Genomic DNA, 19,441 nt, shown 5'->3' on the forward strand with positions numbered 1-19,441 from the left:
TTTGAAACTCTGAAATCCACTTTTATAAAGATCAATTTTTATCGTCATTTCGAGCATTCTCATAAATGATTTGCACATAAAAACTTAAGAGTGGCTATTTTAAGGCTGAAAAATATCACATATATCCATAATTGGTAAATTTTTTTCAAAACTTAAAGATCCACTTTTATAAAAGTAAAATTGTGTTGCTATTTAAGTATTTTTACAAATGATTGGAGTAAAAACTTGCGACTATTTTAGGCTAAAGAATAAATGTTCTTAGTTAATAAACTATTTCTAGATAATTTTTTATCATATTTCAAGCATTTCCACAAATAATTTACTCGGAAAAAAGTAAACTATTCTCAGCATTTCAAGCATTTTTTACAAATGATTTGTATGTATAAATTTTTGAGTAACTATTTTAAAATTAAAAAATATCAAATAGGTTCTTAATTTGTAAATTTTTTCCAAAATTCCGAAATTCACAGTAAATTTTTAACGTCATTTCAAAAATTTAAATAAATATAAATTTAAAGAGCAAAATAATTAGACTAAAGCAAAACCGTAAGACTCTGGAGGTACCCAAGGAACAACGATCGTAATTTTAATGGTTCTAATGTAACGAAATTCCATGTCGAGTAAGTTCTTTCCCACACGAAAGATGTAACAATTTAAGTTTCGGAACTAAAAAGGTAGGAGACTGTCTCGAAGGAAGATTCAGTGAAATAACCCGAGTCTTATTGCTGTCTTTTGCGTCCATCCTGGACCAGTTTGGAGCTCGTAGAGCCGTTTTCGATTGGGCTTCAGGAAAGACTTACGAAACAGTACATTGATTTGGGGAATTTGCTAGAGCCTATTTATGAGCTTCATCATCCAGGGACATCTTCTCAATCAATATTAACACTTATAGCATCCTGGATCAAGATTTGTAGCTGTTCATTCCTCGATGGTATCAAAATGACAGTAGTTCTAGACATTTAGATCAAAAGATATCTCATGGAAAAGTAATATTAAAAAATTTCTCTGCATTAGAGAACTATTGGGAAATGGGAGTAGCTTGTCTTATTGTTCAATGAATGAAATCAGCTACAAGAAACAGTAAACATCCGAATAAGAAAAGTTCAGAATGACTGAAAAATAAATAAGCTACAGCAGGGATCTACATCTTTACTTGATTCCTTACCAGAATTTCCTAATCTACACCTGGGATCAGCACCCTTATCTAGGAAGAAAGTTGCTCCTAGTTCCAACAAAATTTACTCCAGATTAGATTTGTATTCTCATAGAATACCAGCAAGTAATTTTGAATAGCACAAGACATTTTACAAAGGCATGTACAAGGATCCCCAAAATTTGCTATGATGCCTGGGAAAGGATATCAGGTGCTTCAGTTTCTGTTGCTGCTATCTCTGATGTTGTATTGGCAATTGGTTCCTTGGCCTCGGACTCTGTTGCAGATATTAGAGATGCAGATTGAATCTTCCCAGCATGCTCAAGGCGCATCAGAATAACCCCCCTGATATACTCGGTAAGCAATTAAGAAAGTTTCAAATTCACAGCCAAAATCAAAAAACGCAATCATATTGTGGCTCAAAATCACGGAACAGGAGACTCAAAAACTGTTGAGAAATCACTAGAACATTAGCAATTCAGATTTCAATTATTATCTTCTTCATTGCAATTTAGTTATATGAACTTCACAAGAAGTATGCTGACTTTGCCCTAAACAAAGAACAGATATACTTGGACCAACTCAAGCTTCTGCGGGATTGAACTCAATTGAGTTGCATGTTAATGTTATCAGATATCAATGGATGCATATCAATAGTTTGATGCTGAAAGCAAAACTAACAATTTTCAGATCCAGAAAATCATTACAGAATCTGATAGTGAGGTGCTCCCAGGATCTAATAGCTTTATCCCAAAACGTCCAGATAGGATTAAAGTGTTTGCTCATTAAAAAAATTGATAATGCCTGAGAAAATGTAATATCAAGTAAATAGTTTGGGAGAGGGACAAAATAAATATTCCAGAAGCACAACATGTGCTCATCTGTTATTGGTAGTGATGCCGCTAGCAGAGCAAATATGGAGGCGTTATGGAGTATGCTGACATTGATCCATGCCAGGAATTTATGTGGCCCATGTTTGTATGAAGTATAAATCAACAACAGATTAAAAAACAAAAACCAGAGTGATGGGCACAAGTAAGCAAATATATATATATACAGAAGCACACATACACAAACACACTAGTGTACCTTGCAAAGCGGGACTGTATTGAAATATCCCGAACTTTAATTCTGTTTACGGTACCACTTTGGCTTACTAGAACCAATTGTTCATCACTTTCGCCATCTTCTGAAAGAGAAACAAAGAGAAAGAAATCAGCATGAAAATCAATTAAAGAGGCGACTAAAAATACTTGTTAAAGCATCAGTATGTGATGACACCTGCCAATGAATATCCAACCACAAAAACAGCCGTCAAGCGGTCCTCTGCAGAAAACTGCAAAAGAAAAGCTAGAAAATGTCAAACTGCAGAACAACTTAGTTGGGAAAATAAGTAACTCTGATTTAAGAGAACAAGACATGGGAAAGAGAGATAGCAGATGACATGATGGCCATCATACCTTGCAACCAATTAAACCAACCCTATTTAAAGGTGACAGTCGAAAACTACTAAGTGGAACCCGCTTCCCATAACCACTCTCAGACACAAATAACAACCATGGACCATTGCCCTTGTTGCTGCTGTCATAAAATGAGAAACAAACCTTTAAAATGTGGAGGAAGGAGAGTACCATATTATCATGAACATTGCATTTATAACAGTAAAAGCAAATACAATAAACCACAGGATATTACAGAAGACAAATCAACATAAGGCTAAATATGGATAAAGAGATTTCAAACCTAAGATTTATTTGACTTTTTAGTATAATAATATCAAAAGAAATTTAGATTTACATCAAAGATATAAAAATATATGGTTAATTCAAGCATTATAGTCTGCATTCTACATTACATCTTTTTAGAGTATGTTTAGTTTAGCTGCTTACTTTTAACTTTTGACTTGAAATGTTATTGTCAATTTATAAATTAATTTAAAAATAAGCAAGCAAATTGTTTGGTAATGTAAAATCACTAATTTTTAACTAGATTTAAGTGTTTGGTTAAAAGGTGCTTAAAAGTGATTTAATTACAATGACCAAAAATGATAATATTAGTATTACAGTTATTAAAAATAAGACAATGTTGATATTTAAAGAAAAAAATTATGATAATGTAGTTTTTTACTTGGTCAAAGAGTACTTCTGAAATAAGTAAATAAGTCATAAGGGTACCTTATTATGATTTCTTACTTATTTTAAATAAGTTTATCTAACTGAAAAGCCAAACCAATCATCAAACTAAACACTCTCTTAGCATGTATTACAAATTCATGCTCATATGAATTCAAGTACGTGCTTACAAATTTACTCTCTACTCAATGAGTCTGGCTAACCAATTGAAGCCTATTATGCAAATAAATATCCAGGATGTTTTAAGAAATTACTGGCTCCTAGGATCTTCAAACGCCCTCTCCAAGTCTCTTCGCATGGTAGCTGGTATTATGTCCATGCTTGCCATCTTATCTCCTTTCTTTAGTCTCATGGCCACTCCACCTCTGGTATTTCGGCTTAGTGATCGGATCTGAGTTCAAAAAGTTGAAAACAACAACAATAACTTGACTAATTAAAAGGATACAAAATAACAAACAAGGAATTTTGAAAGTGTTAAACGTCCATGGTTTGTGTCCAGATACACAGCCATCAGGAATACCCAACTCTCCTAAAAAACATCCACAGATAATTCCAAATACCATATGATGCCTCAATGTAAAAACAGTTGACAATGACATTGACCATGTTTGGGAAATATAAAGGATCAATCATCACTGGCTTTAGATTATGAAGAATTGAAGCTCAAACAAAAGCACTTACCTTATGAGGTACCTTAGCTTTCCAAATATTTTATCGAAATGACTATTCATCAGAAATTGGTTTATATTTTTTTTAATAACCATAAGCAACAGAAAAATTTGTGAAAAGGAAGCATAATGATGCATTCCACTTCCATGAGTAATCTGATGGGCAATCAATTTCATGTCATTTACATTTTCAATTGTTTTGTGCAATTCTTCCACACACACTCAGCCAGGAAGCAAAGGAAAGAAGTAAGAAGTCTCGTAACAAGGAAAAGAATGATCTTTTCTGGACCGTGCCAAAACAGGTAAATTTTTCCATGTAAATTTGAAATGCATAATGAACAGTTTCAGATGACATACATTCTCACAGGATGTTAGGATGACCATTCCATTTTGTGAAGCCATTGCAACAATATCATCATTTGTACAACAGCGAACCCATTTTAGTTCATCACCAGGAACCTGCAAAGTCAAGATTTTGAAGTCTAATACCAATGTAACATATTGAAACTCCAATGCAAGAAAATAGAGGACAAACCAATTGAATTGCTATGATTCCTGTTGAACGTATGGCTGAAAACATATTCAGAGACACTTTCTTGATGTAACCATTGACTGTGAGCATTAACAGAAACTGATCTCCAGCAAAATCACTCACGGGAATAATGGAAGTTATTCTTTCACCATCAGATAAAGACAAGATCTGTCTCCAGCATGGAACGTAGATTGGCATTGGCAACCTGAAGAGATGAATTAATAATACAAAAGAGAAAGAGAGAGTGGGGAATAATAAATACCTGGACCAATGGCGTGCCAGCAGCAGTCCTGGTGCATTCAGGGATTTTGTAAGCACGGGCCGAGTACACTATTCCCCTATCACTGCAGGAATAAGTTGTCAGATAAACTACAACCAAATGCTGTGATGAGAATTCCTAATCTAACAATAAATAGCAGTCTTAAATGTTAATGGTATAACTTTTAAATGGCAGATCACAGGTGCAATATCAAAGTGATCAGTGCTATTTCAAAAAAAAAAAAAAAAGACAAAATCAGGGTGGCTATCAATATGCAAAATATAAGTTATCAGCAAGTCCTTTGCTAAAAACAAGAAAGGCAAAATTTTTGAGAAATCAATCCCAAAATGCAGTCTAGTTTAGGCTGTATGCACCTGGGGAAGTTCACATGTCATCTAAAAGGAATTTGAAATATGCAGTTTTAACTAACAGCGCTACATGGCATGGGACAATGAGCCAAAAGACTACAAAATAATCACAGTAATAGTTGATGAGATACCCAAATGGAGGCAACAGAGAAGTAAACAAAAAAACAACAATTCTTTATCACCATGCAATTTCAGCTGAAGCATAATGGTTTTTACTAGACTTTTCAATGCAAATCTCTGAAAAGGAGGAAACCAGTAAAGAAAAAAAAAAGGCACAAATGAGATCAATATAAAGATTAGAGCAAACTGATACTGAGGGATTACCAAAGGCAAGCAGCCAAGTACTACTCCATTTAAATTGAAAAAACTAACCAAACTGAATTAACTTAGTTATTCAGGTCAATTTACATGGTAAATCAATAAACTCAGTAAAAAATCAAACCAATATTATCCAATACACACATTCGACTTCTATCTTTACAATTATGAGATTAACGCCCCTTTGACCTAGGTCTATTGCGAGTAACACCCATTTTCCTAATCCCCAACTCCTCAGCACCCCCTCTCGATCGTCTTTTAGCCCCCCTCATCACCTCCACAATCCCCCTCTCTGCCATAGCTCTCCCTTAGTCCTCATCTCTACAATAGTCATCCTTTTGTTCTTCTTGTTCCCTAGTTGCCCTATCGGCCATAGCCATCCCTCAAGTCCTCTTCTCCTGAGTACCTCCAGCTTTATAGTTGTCTTGTCAAGCTACTGATTCTTACCCATGATTCTCAATCGCCTTTTTATTCCTCTTCCACCATTGAAAGCAATAGTCACTATTTCCATTCTGCATATTACAAGCATAGTTATTAAAGGCTCAAGGCGCCAAGGGGTCCTGTGAATATAGATTCATTGTATTCCTAATTACTGCTTGCATTCCTAATTAGAGGCATAATTTCAGGGATGACCTTCCTAAATAGATAGGATCAACTACATATAAATATACTTCTATTATATTCTCAGATGATGTAAGAAATTAAGACTACTTGAGTTTCCTTCACATAGCATTAGAGCTTTCCACTCTTTAATGCTTTAACACTGCTCATCGTTACTGTTTGCAGTACTATTCATCATCATTGTTCATGGGTACCATTCATTTTTACTGTTTACAGGTAGCATTCATCAATACTGTAATCGTGGTACTATTCATTAATATTGTTTACTGTGTAATATTATCCAACTCCTTACTGCTATTGTGTTTGCAAAATACATTCTTTCAGTATACTCCGTTTTTCTCTCCATCACTTGTTTATGCAAATCAAGGGGAGAACAACCGATCTCTTGGTCTATAGCTACATTATTCCTTCACTGTTACCAGATTCCATTCCTTCAGCTGCTACACCACCTTTACGGTCTCTACCAGCTTTTTCTTCCTTGGTAGCTCCAGTTCCTGCCTATGATCATGATTCAGACTCAGATCTCCACATTGCCCCTTCGAAAGGTATATGCACCGGCACTTGTCCTATTGCTTCTTTTGTGTTCTCGAATTACATCTCTGCTTTGTCATGGCCTTTGTTACCTCTCTAGATTCTATCTCTGTCTCTAAAATGGTTGTTGAGATATTGTCTTATCCTGACTGTTGTGTTATGTTGAAAGAGGAGATGGAGCCTTTAAATGCTAATGGTACTTGGAACATAATGCCATTACCAGCTGACAAGAAAGCTATTAGTTGCAAATGGGTGTTTATAGTGAAAACCAATCCTGATGGATATGTGGCACGATTGAAAGCTCACCTTGTGGCCAAGAAGTATGATCTTCTATATATAGGCTGGATTATTCTAAAGCGTTCTCCCTCTCAACTCTTTCATCCCCTCCCTTTTCATCCATTTATTTCCCCTTTCCTCTGTTCTCCTTGTTAGGGTTGTAGCCTGGCCACAACAGAATCTAACACACGCATGCCAAAATGGAGAACCACAAACATATACCTTTATCCAGATAAGCAAAGTCCTTGAGAAATATAAATATAAAAGACAGTATGTGTTCAAATAATAATCTTATAATAGGTAAATATGAAAGCACAAAGAAAAGGTACAGTTAACTATTGGAAAAAAGGATGACTTCCTAAATATTTTATACCAATAGACAATCCTTAAGACATAATTTTTGAACTACATATATTGAAAAAAAATAAATAAAAAGAAAAGATATAGTTAACCATTCATACAACAAAATAACATAACCAAACTTTGCTACTAAGTAGAGAACAAAAGTTGTGTGATATGATACCGTAGCAATTGCTAATATTACGTCATGAAATAATTTTCCTCCTTTTTCAAAATCACTTCATGATGCATATTTTAATTATGATTGCAAGATTCTAGTTTATGTTCATTGCTAGAGATAATTTTTTTTATGGTTCACAATTTAATGTTTGTTTATATTTGTAATGATTCTAGATTCCATAAAAATATCCAACTGTGTGTGAAAGTCAATAGCACTTTAAGTAAATATAGAAACGGCAATACAATTATAATATTTTAAGACACACTTAAACTTCAATTAGCATATGATTGATAAATAATAAATATGATTACGGAGTTTTTTTCCTTAAGCCTTCATGAACGAATATTATAGATTGTCACAACAACAAGAACTTTATGATCTTTTTATGTATGTCAAATTGGCCAAATATATACTTATACTATTTCATATGAGCCCGTTAAACACCTCAATTAAAATTGTAACCTATTAAAGACCTAAACTTACAAAAATTGTAGCAATTAAATACAAATTAACCATATCATTGATGATTTATAAAAAGAAATCAAAAATCATTCGGCTTGCTTCTAACTATACTCGAAATTTTACAAACTGAACTATAAATTTTTATAAAATGACAAAATTATACTTATCTAGCTTTATCAATTTTAAAACACAGTTAGTAAGGTTTAGAATACAGTCAATAATATGTGTATTCAATTTTTACTTTTCTCCCGATAAATTACTGAGAATATGACTAATTTATGTTAATTGTTATGATTTTTATAAGTTAAAAGTGTTGGATACGTTAATTGGAATTAGTATAGAGGTGTAAATATGTATTCAACCAATTAAAATTTATGTAAATATATCTCTATGAGATCAATGTTTGAATTGACTAAAGACCAAATTGTTATCAATGCAAAGAATCAATTTTAAGTCGATTTATATTTTAATGCATTCATCATAATAATACTACATACATAATTTCACATTTTATAATATCAATGAGACCAAGGATAGACAAAAACTCAATTAACATCAACTACCAAAGAAACTTAAAAAAGAAAGCAAGAAAGAAGCAAAATGGCTAAACCAATGTACATGATAAATACAATTCATGAACATGTTAAGAACAAACATGTTAGAGCGTAAACATAATATGTACATAATTAAAGAAGATTATATAATCATAAGCTAATTGATTGATCTAGGATTCTTATGAGTTGCCTTAACAAAATCTTGTAATCTATATATAAACACACTTACTTCACCAGAGAAACACACTGAAATTGCCCAATTGCTCCTTGTCTTATTACATGATATCAGAGTCTTCGAGCTAATTTTGGGTGTCTGGTTTTTCGGGTTTTTCGGGTTGAGAAACTAGTTGTTGGGTCACCAAGTTTGGGTGTCCATTTGGTCTCACCGCCGATACAAGGTGCGCCTCATTTCCGGCCGTTCCCCAAAAAGCAACGATCGGACCTTCTGCGAGTGGTGCTCACGCGCCGATCCAAGTTCCGACTCCAGTTTCATATGGCGGTGCGTGGGAGCACATGTAGCATCTGTTTGTCCTCTGATTTCTTCCCCAACAATCGCTCAGTCATTTTTGGCTCGTCTCCGGTGGAACTCCAATGAAGTGTTCTTTAGTGGCGGCCTATTGTTCACTGGGTTATTGTTTAGGTTCTGTTGTCTTCCTTTCATTCATTTGAAGGTATAAGAGTACAAGGTTTTGGTTGAAATGGTTTTTGACATTAAGACTCGTATTATCAAAATTATCCAACGTCTCCAATAGTGGCCAAAATAGGTAAAACTTGTCTTATTTTTTCTTCATATAAATGGGTCATTGATTCTAGTGCCACGGATCACATGATAGGTAATCCTCATATTTTTACCGGCTTTCGATCTCATAAAGCATCTTCTACTATTACTATAACCGATAGGTCAACCCATAATATGGAGAGTTTTAGGACTATTAAATTTACTCTTTCTATTACTTTATCATATGTGCTAAGTTTATCTAATCTTCCATTAATTTAATCTCTGTGAATAAACTTACCAAAAACCTAAATTATTGTGTTCCTTTTTTCCGGATCATTGTCTCATTCAATTCAGGATATTGTGACAAAGCATATTATTGGTAAAGGACATGTATTTGGGAGTCTCTACATTTTGAATACATGGGTGCCTCAGTCTGTTGTCGGCTCTAATGTCGTGTCTCCTTGTCGGTTGGAACATCTTTCTTTACCGGTTTTAAAGAAGCTATGCCCTCAAATTCATGAGATATCTTCACTGGAATGTGAGTCGTGTGAAAAACATCATCGAAGCTCTTTAAGTCCTAGAGTCAATAAACGAACTGAGTTTGATTCTGAATTAGTTCATTCAGATGTTTGGAGCCATGTCCGGTTGGATCTACATTTTGAATACATGGGTGCCTCAGTCTGTTGTCGGCTCTAATGTCGTGTCTCCTTGTCGGTTGGAACATCTTTCTTTACCGGTTTTAAAGAAGCTATGCCCTCAAATTCATGAGATATCTTCACTGGAATGTGAGTCGTGTGAAAAACATCATCGAAGCTCTTTAAGTCCTAGAGTCAATAAACGAACTGAGTTTGATTCTGAATTAGTTCATTCAGATGTTTGGAGCCATGTCCGGTTGGATCTAAGACTAGATTAAGATGTTTTATCACTTTTGTGGATGATTACTCTAGAATAACTTGGATTTATTTAATGAAGCATCGTTTGGAAGTGTTTTCTCATTTTTTTACCTTTTGTACTGAAATCAAGACTCAATTTAATATTTCTATGCAAATTTTGCAAAGCGACAATACTAAAAAATATATGTCAGAATCATTTTTGCCAATCACTTAATCAAGGCTTTTACACCAGCTAGATATTAAGAATGCATTTTTACACAGTGAACTCTAAGAGGAGGTGTATATGGAGCAACCACCAGAGTTTGTTGCTCAGGGGAAGTATGGAAAAACTTGCCGTTTGAAAAAATCTTTGTACGGTTTGAAGCAGAGTCCCCATGCATAGTTTGGCAAGTTCAGTGAAGTTTAAAATTTTGGGTTGAAAAAAGCAAGTGTGACCATAGTCTTTTGTAGAAATTCATATACAAGTATTATTCTCCTTATTGTGCATGTTGATGACATAATCATTATAGAGAATGATAGTACATGGATCTCTTCTCTAAAAAACTACTTGCATGTGAATTTTCATACTAAAGACTTGGGTTAGCTTAAGTATTTCTTGGGAGTCAAAGTATGGGGTAAAAAGGAAACTTTTATGTCTCAAAGGAAGTACATCCTTGACTTACTTGTAGAAACTGGGAAGATGGGAGCTAAACCATATAGCACATCAATAATTCTTAATATATGTCTCACAAAAGATGATGGAGACCCTTATGATAATCCAGAGAGATACGGGAGGTTGGTTGGAAAGCTGAACTACCTTATGGTGATGACTCAGCCAGATATTGTTTTTGCAGTATGCATTATAAGCCAGTTCATATCTGCACCTACGGTGAGACATTGGGCCGCTCTAGAAAAAATTCTATGTTATCTAAAAGGGACCCCTGGACTCAGTATTTTTCTAATACTTCAGTGTTTTTCTGATGTTAATTGGGCAAATTCTATGTCATCTAAAAGGAACTCCTGGACTCAGTATACTCTACCTCTGGACTCGGTATACTGTACAATGGACATACTACACTTGAGTGGTTTTCTAATACTAATTAGCGGGATCCAAAAGTGATACAAGGTCAACTACAAACTACTGTGTATTTGTTGGAGGAAACCTAGTGTCTTAAAAAAGTAAGAAGCAAAATATGATATCCAAATTCAGCGTAGAGTCAGAATACAGGGTCATGGCTCAATCCACTTGTGAGATTTTGTGAATAAATCATCTGTCGAAAAAAGTTGGTGTGATAATCAAGTTGTTCTTCACATTACTTTCAATCTAGTATACTACCACCGAACTAAACATATTGAAGTTGATTATTGTAGAAGGATAATATTTGTTATATTTCACAATAGAGATTACAACCTATTTATACACGAGAGACGGTATCTAAACAGGAAGGAAAATCAAGCCTATGATTATACAATCCCTAAGATTAAGCAACTAACCCATCTATCAATATTTACTTCCTATATTAACATATTTATTTTCTATAACTTATAACAATTATCATTTCATCGGTGGAAGATTCAAAAAAATTTAATCTCCACTAGTTATGTGAAGACATGAGAACAATTAGGTGATCTACTCACCAAAACTTTAAATGGGCCTCAAATAGGATACATTTCTAGCAAGTTGGACATAATAAACATCCTGAGGGAGAGTGTTAAAGTGCGAACATAATCTATACATAATTAAAGGATATTACATAATTATAGACTAATTGATTGATACAGGATGTAATCTGTATATAAACACACTTACTTCAGTAGAGAAAATATAATGAAATTGCTCAATTGTTCATTGTCTTGTTACAAAACAAAAATAGAATAGACAAAGAACGGAATAGATACCTAAAATATAGCACATGGTCATGTGCATGACAGACAACAGAGTCGGACATTGCATCATTGACTCTCAGCTTTCCAACAGATTTACCAACTGTTCCACGGTTTTGAAGATTAAAGGTATCAGGCTTCATTCGCTTCACATAACCTTTTTCACTAATGGCCTGAAAATTAAATTAAAATGTTCAAAAGAGATCGTTTGAGTCCAAGAAAAACAAAAGTATACATGCAATATTTAAATATGATGCAAACACACTCGCTTAGGGGACAATGACACATACCAAAAGCATTTCATCATTTGGAATAACATCTATATCTTCAACTTCACCAGTATCTGAGTCCTCCAACAATGAACGCCTTGGATTGGAAAACTTATTCTTCAACTCAACAGCTTCTTGTTCAATTAACTATAGCTCGAAATTAAGGCGTTAGTCCGGATATGGATCAAAACATATGATGGGAAGTATTTCAAAATTCATTTTCAGAATCATCATTTTCTTTTCATAGTAACAATGACCCAGTAAATATATCTGATATAACCTACCCCACCACCATAGCTTTTTTAACCTTCTCAATTAGATTGGGCAAGGACTGCGGTGTGAGCATTGATGACCCTACGTATCTAGGACACCAAAGCATAGCTAAAAAAGATATAATATTGGATAGATATTCATAAATAACGAGTGTCCATAAAGCATCGTTTTAAATGAAGGCCTTTATGTATAGGTTTTTGACCCTCCTGTTATGTTACTTATTTAGAAGGCAAAAAGAAATCCGTTCTTGTCATGGCCATTACAGCCATTGTATAACTGTAATGGTCGTTATTGACATAATGGTCTAATACCTAATTTTTTTAAAGCCATATGGGGAGCAACAACTCAATTTATTTTGCTTAGGTTGGGAAGTTTTATATTATTGCATCTCATTTTTCTCAAATTTCTATCGAAAGTTAACTATCTTCTACAAATGTCTCGCTTCTTTTCTCTTAAACTAAAATCAACTATCTTTCTAATTCTAGACAAATACCTTATAAATTTGATTTCTTTATCTTTGTTTTGCTTATTTGTTAAAAAAAATGTTGGCTGTCCAGTTTTTTTTGTCAAATTTGTACTATGAAGAATTATTTTTTACTATCCGTGTTATCTATATTGTTATTTTAGCTATTAATTAATTATTGTCAAAGATGTCTAATAATGATGGATTGAATGTCTTTATTTGATGTATTAATGCTTATTGTTTGATTGGAATATCTTTTAATTCATGCAAATTTTTTTAAAATATTTGCATAGCGATAGGTCGTTACCGTTATGTTACGGCCGTTACCAGCTTGTTTCTATTACCAGTGACTATGACTGCGACCGCAAATGTGGTTATGACTGTGATTTAAATCCATGTGATAAAGTTTCAGCATTGTTAGTCACGAAACAAATAATTGACATTGTCATCTCATCAATAACATGGGCAAGACTACACAGAAGTAGTCTCATAAATAATTGATGTTGTAATTAAATAAGTAGTTATCTCCATACTGCTACAAAAACGATTGTACTGATGAATTTGCAATTATACAAAACAACTTTAAGTTTAAGCCACAATCATCTAAAACATATTTCACTATGGTAAACAGTACAGCAACAAGAACATCGTGTAATACATTTAAAAGTCGAGTTAAACCATAGATAAAAAAAAGTCGAGTTAAACCATAGATAAAGTGACAAAGAAGGCCAGCAATTAACAAGATGGCTATGCAAACAGAGACTAGTATATGAGAACACATAAGATGCACCAGACCAAAAAGTCAAAACTTATTGCACCTACTGCTTAAATAATTAAGGAAAGCAGCAGCATTTTCTGAAGCATGTTACCTGTAATATGTTTTTCCTACTGGATAATAGTTCCTCTAGCCTTGAGATTTGTTCCATCAATAATTTACTTTCATCAATAAACTTCTTTCTCTGTGCAACAGATATATCTCTTTCATATCACATTGTATTCAAATTGGAAGCTTGTAATCTCATGTGAAATATTGAATCTGTTTGAGGAAACAGAATAACATGAAGCACAATATTGATCACCTCAAGGAGCGTAAGTCTTCTTAGGCTTATGTCCAATATAGCCTCAGCCTGCTTCTCAGAAAGATTAAATTCTGCATTGACGAATATGCAAAGTAATTAGCAAAATCAATTAGATTACTTCTTAGGACAAAACAAAACATGATCAACCAAATGACAGGTAACAAATGACAAGTAACCTGCTCTTAAAAATCAGATAACTGAATGGGCTAGAAAGCTGGCTGTTTCAGCGTTTTTATAACTAGTTAATGGTTAATAACTAGTGAAACAAAATTTTCAAATATAAGTATAGAACATAATTTACTGGACAAAACAAAAAAATTAATGAAATGGACAACAAACCAACTACTGCAGAAAATATGCTTTAATTTTCATTGAGCATGCTTCAAAATTTTAGGCATTTGTCAGCAATCAGCATTCTCAATTATTTTGTATCTCCCACATGTAGACAATCATTCTAAGATCTACCAGACTCATTATAAATGTATTCATGCATATGCTAAAATATTCATCATTATTATGATAAAAACTGTCTAGTTATTTCTAAAATTAGAATAAAACGATGCAGTAACCAAAGGAACATGGAGTAACAAATACAAATTGTAAAAGGAAGCTTACCATTCATCAGACTCGCAGATGCAGATGCATTGCTTGAAGCCTCCTTAATTGTTTGAATTACTCCATCCAAGTTATCAAGCCCCACCACGATACCCTTAATAAAAATACAAAAGAATTAGGTAAATAATAAATCAGAAAAATTAGTGGGAGTTTGGATCTCCTTTGAAAGTGAAGTCAATCCATATTCTTTTCAGAATAGAACATTCCACTTTGTCAACTGGAGGTACTTCATGGCATTAAAACATAATAACAACAAGAGTTGTGGAAAAAAATTGGGGGAAAAGAGAGAGAGAGAGAGAGAGAGAGAGAGAGAGAGGGAGGGAGAGAGCTTGAGCCCAACTGATGAATGTGGAAATGAGAACTAGGTTAGATGAATGACACGTGGATATTGAAGTGAGTAGGTGAATAATCCAAGTTCTCTGCAAGGTATACGACCTCTACTACAATCATGGTTTTAATGCAGTCACAGCCGCATCACAGTCATGGATAACAGAAATAGGCTTGTAACTACCCTAACATAGTGGGTAATGTCCAGTCGCTGTACAAACTCTCTTGAAAATATTGCAAAGTTCATGAAAGTAATAAATATACAAATATTTAATTAAGATTAGGATATCCAACTAAATAATAAGTAGAAATATATCAAATAAAAACCAAATAATCATGTAGATAGGAAAGAATTACCTATTTAATTTCTGAAAATAAATAACTAAGATAAGAACCTACGCATTTGAAGAATTTTGAGAGGAATTTTTAGCTATATTCCAACTGAATTGATCTTTATAAGTTTTGAGTATTTATACACAAAAAATCAATCTAATACAGAAATATTTGCAATAAAAATAAAATTCCTAAAATTAAGCATAATTAGGATCACTATAATAAAACCTAATTAGAATCCCAAAAATCTGAATTCTCTTAATTAGGAACTTCAATGTTGGTCAACACTTTCTCTCAAGTTGCTGTATAAATATCACTCGTGCCCAACTTGCAAACCATAATGTAATAGTTCTTGTTACTGATCCCTTCGATAAACACATCAGCTAGCTTGTTCACCATAAGTCAAATTATCTAACCTCATGACATCATTTATTAACTTCTCTTTAATAAAATGTCCATCAATCTCTATATGCTTTGTTCGGTCATATTGAATTGAATTATGAGCAATACTAATGGCAACTTTGTTGCTACAGTACAAAATCAGTTTGTCCCTCTCCAATAATTTAACTTCCTCCAATAATCTCTACAACCATAAGAGTTCACAAAAACCTTATGTCATCGCTCTATAATCCGCTCCAGCACTGGATTGAGTGACAACACTTTGCTTTTTACTTCTATGAGTGACAAGATTTTTCTCACACAAGTGTGCAATAACCACTATTCGACCTCCTATCATCAAGAGATCCAACCCAATCTGCATATGTGAATGCATATATGCGAAGACGACCGTATTTAGAGAATAGGACACCTTTTCTAAGAGAAAACTTAAACTATCGCACAATGCAAAAAACAACTTACATGTGAGGCTCACAAGGATCATGCATAAACCGACCGACTAAACTGACTGCATATGCTATGTTTTGTCGAGTTGTGTATGCAAAAAATAAATCAGTCTGCCTACCAATCTGTGATATCTGATTCGTCAATCCCTGCCTATAGCTTGTGATTACTTCCAATGGGAGTATCTGCTGTTTTGCAGCCTAACATACCAATTTCTTTTAAAAAACCCAGAATGTATTTACTCAGAAATAAAGATTTCCTTCTTTGATCTGGAAATCTCGATTCCCAAAAAATATTAAAATGTTCCTAGATCTTTAGTTTCAAACTAAGCTAAAAGGTTTTTCAGCCGAATCATCTTTCAGTGTAATCTCTTGTCATTACTATGTCATCAACATCAACATAGACTATCAAAAGAGTAATTTTACCCTTACAATGTCTGATAAAAAGAGTATGCTCAGCATTGCTCTGTTGATAGCCAAAGAAAATCATAACTCTGCTGAACCGATCAAATCAAACTATGGGTGACTGCGTCAACCCATTCAAAGCCTTCTTTAGCATGCACATTTCCAAATACACTTCCTCCTCTAAGTGTCCAAGGAGGAATGCATTTTTCACATCAAATTATTATAGATTCTAGTCGAGATTGGCAGTGCAAGATAGCAAAGCACTAATTGAATTCATTTTGGCAATAGGGGCAATGTCTCCTGCTAATCTACTCCCATAGGTTTGAATGCACCCCTTAGCAACTAGTCTGGTCTTGAATTTTTCAATTGATCCATCTGCTTTATTTTTCACAGTGAAAACCCATTTGTAGCCATTTAGTTTTTTTCAAAGTGGAAGAGACACAAACTCCCAAGTCTCATTTTTAGCCAATGTTTTCATTTCTTCCATCATTTCTCCCTTCCAATTAGCATCTTTGAGAACTTTCTCCCAATCCCGTGGGATAAACATAGAGGAAATAGACAAAGAAAAAGCTCTATAGAATGGAAATAAAGAATCATAAGAGAGAAAATTAAAAAATAAAGTGTTTTGTGCAAGATCTAACTCATTTTCTTTGAGTAATTGGTTTATTTAGATCATCAATGGGCTCAAGATTTAAAGTTGACTCACAGGCTGCACAATGACTTTTTTTGCTTCTGCCGTATCTCTTTTTGAACATCTCTTAAATCTAATTTATCCAAACGCCCAATTATCTTTTCCTGATCACCAATAGCCTTTGCCTGTATAGTAGTCTCCTCCTGAGTAGAACGCTCTGAAGTTATAACATTATAAGAGTAGGAATCATCTTTTCTCTCTCATTGTCCTCTCTCTAAAGAGATGATAGGGTAGTGCCGAGACAAGGTTCAGTCTCACTAAACATAACATCCACACACAAAATATTTTCTAAATAGACCCTTCTATATAGAAGAATACCAAACAAACACACATTTAAGAGCCCTCAGATCAAGTTTCCCACCTATCCTACCTATCCTGGTATAAACAAAACACATGCACCCAACCACCTTTGGTGAAATAATATAAGCATTTTTCCCTTATGGCACCTCTAAAGGGATTTTAAAGGCAAGAACTTTGAGAAGCATTCTATTTTTCCTTTGAGCAACACTATTTTGGACACTAGCGTAAAAACAACTAGTTTGATGTACTATCTTAGTAGACTCCAAATAAGTAGGAAAAATGACCATCCATTTACTTTATGCCATTATCAATTCTCACAATTATTATCTTGGCATCAAATTAAGTACAAATCATTTTGTGAAAAGATTAAAAGCAAAAAACTATATCACTCTTTGCCTTTACCAACTAAACCAAATCAAGTGAGTGCAACAATCAATAAAAGTAACAAACCAAAGATGAAGGTGATTCTATAATCTACCTTGTTGAATCTATTTTGCAAAAGATAGAACTGATTGTGTTTGAGGGCAAAGAACCTAATAATCTCAATGGTACATATGATGAGAATATTCAAGGTTTTGACCATGAAAACATCTTTGAAGCTTCCCTTGTAAATTCAAGATCTCAAGAACAAGAGCTTGGAAATATCACTGAAGGAAAACAAGGAAAAAGGGTGACACTTGCTAATTGCAACACTTGGAAGAAGATGTCTTCTTCAAAGACAAAAATTGGGATTCATTCTATAACCGAAGAAAATGTCGAAGATAACCTTCCTACTGTTGGAATTTTTGAAGTGATGGTGTTTTTGTTAAGAACATATCAAATCAAAGAGAGGACATGAAAGTTTATGAAGAAGAAGGGTATAGAAAAGAGTCTTGGAATTATGGGAATAGTATGCTTGAGCCAGATCATGTAGGCATATAATACTCAAAGAGGATGCATTTGAAATGAGGAGGAGGCAAAAGCAGAAAATGCCATTTTGTCAAGGGAGGATCTGTACATTAAAATGCTGAAAGAAGAAAACAAGAAGAGTGAAAATGATGCCTCCATGAGTGTTTTTCAAGGTCTAATCAAGTGGAAAAATTTGCCACCTGAAGCTACAATTTGAGAAGATAAGAGCTTTATTCAAGCCAATTTCCAGAATTTCCACCTTCTTGGGGACAAGAAGGTCCTTAGGGGAAGGGTATTGTTACATATAAGAAAATAAGGTCTAGGAAGTGTAAGGAATTGGAGGGAAAGGCTATTAAAGGGTAGTTGTAGGCAGTTACAGTTAGTTGAGGACAACTAATTCCAACTGGAGTATAAGATTCTATAGCTGAGTTGTATTAGGCATCTTTTCATATCAATGAAGATATAATTCTCTCTCTAATATTTCTCTCTTCTCTCTTCTCTTCTCTTAATTCTATCTCTCTCTCTCTCTCTCAACTCTTCTCCTTTTCTTCTAATTCTGAGGTTACTGAAACCCTCCATTAGGGTTTCTATGATATCATATTATGCCTGATATCTGAAGGAAGAGTAGGGCTCCAACCCTTGAATAAGGATGGTCAACTTGTTCGAAGTTAATGGGCCAGAGATGATGTCAAACAAGAGATTCAGTGAAAATCATGATATTTGTTACATAGGCCCAAGTTTCATCTCCTCATTAATGAAAGTCTAGCATTGTCATGGCCCATGAATCATCAAGGATTATAAATCATTGGTTGGTCGTGCTTCTTATGGTCATACCTCCTTATGTGTTATACAAATGACCCCTTGATGATGTAAAGGGCCAACTAGTTTGTTTACAGTGTTGCCTTAGACAGCCTTGGTTTATATTATCTCTTGCAGCCTTCTAGGTCATATCATTGCTTATGCCAGGGACCAACACAGACACATGTTGGCCATCTACAAGCCGACTTGTTTATTTTTTATCATGAACTTACAAGGGTTAGAAAATATGCACCAACCATGCATGTGAATCTAGAAATCCATACCTAGCTACC

The 19,441-nt window shown here is 34.1% G+C and overlaps 1 protein-coding gene across 5 annotated transcripts in view; it reads right to left on the minus strand.

Annotated features, from left to right (window-relative positions):
* Positions 1 to 1,021: 1,021 nt before the first annotated feature.
* Positions 1,022 to 19,441, minus strand: part of LOC110624645 (DNA gyrase subunit A, chloroplastic/mitochondrial) — a 42,368-nt gene continuing 23,948 nt past the window's right edge. For 3 of the 5 annotated variants that reach the window (XM_021769863.2, XM_021769866.2, XM_043961068.1), the window contains 13 exons: positions 14,568 to 14,661; positions 13,953 to 14,023; positions 13,743 to 13,832; positions 12,159 to 12,284; positions 11,884 to 12,041; positions 4,748 to 4,829; positions 4,489 to 4,653; positions 4,311 to 4,412; positions 3,540 to 3,676; positions 2,614 to 2,734; positions 2,435 to 2,489; positions 2,243 to 2,342; positions 1,022 to 1,498 (listed from right to left, as the gene is read on the minus strand). In XM_021769863.2, coding sequence (XP_021625555.1) covers positions 1,339 to 1,498; positions 2,243 to 2,342; positions 2,435 to 2,489; positions 2,614 to 2,734; positions 3,540 to 3,676; positions 4,311 to 4,412; positions 4,489 to 4,653; positions 4,748 to 4,829; positions 11,884 to 12,041; positions 12,159 to 12,284; positions 13,743 to 13,832; positions 13,953 to 14,023; positions 14,568 to 14,661 — 1,461 coding nt within the window. In that variant the 3' untranslated portion in view covers positions 1,022 to 1,338. The remainder of the gene's footprint in view (positions 1,499 to 2,242; positions 2,343 to 2,434; positions 2,490 to 2,613; positions 2,735 to 3,539; positions 3,677 to 4,310; positions 4,413 to 4,488; positions 4,654 to 4,747; positions 4,830 to 11,883; positions 12,042 to 12,158; positions 12,285 to 13,742; positions 13,833 to 13,952; positions 14,024 to 14,567; positions 14,662 to 19,441) is intronic. The other 2 variants (XM_021769865.2, XM_021769864.2) reach the window with 2 other exon arrangements.

The sequence above is a fragment of the Manihot esculenta genome, chromosome 10 (genome assembly GCF_001659605.2).
Source record: "Manihot esculenta cultivar AM560-2 chromosome 10, M.esculenta_v8, whole genome shotgun sequence".
NCBI lineage: Eukaryota > Viridiplantae > Streptophyta > Magnoliopsida > Malpighiales > Euphorbiaceae > Manihot > Manihot esculenta.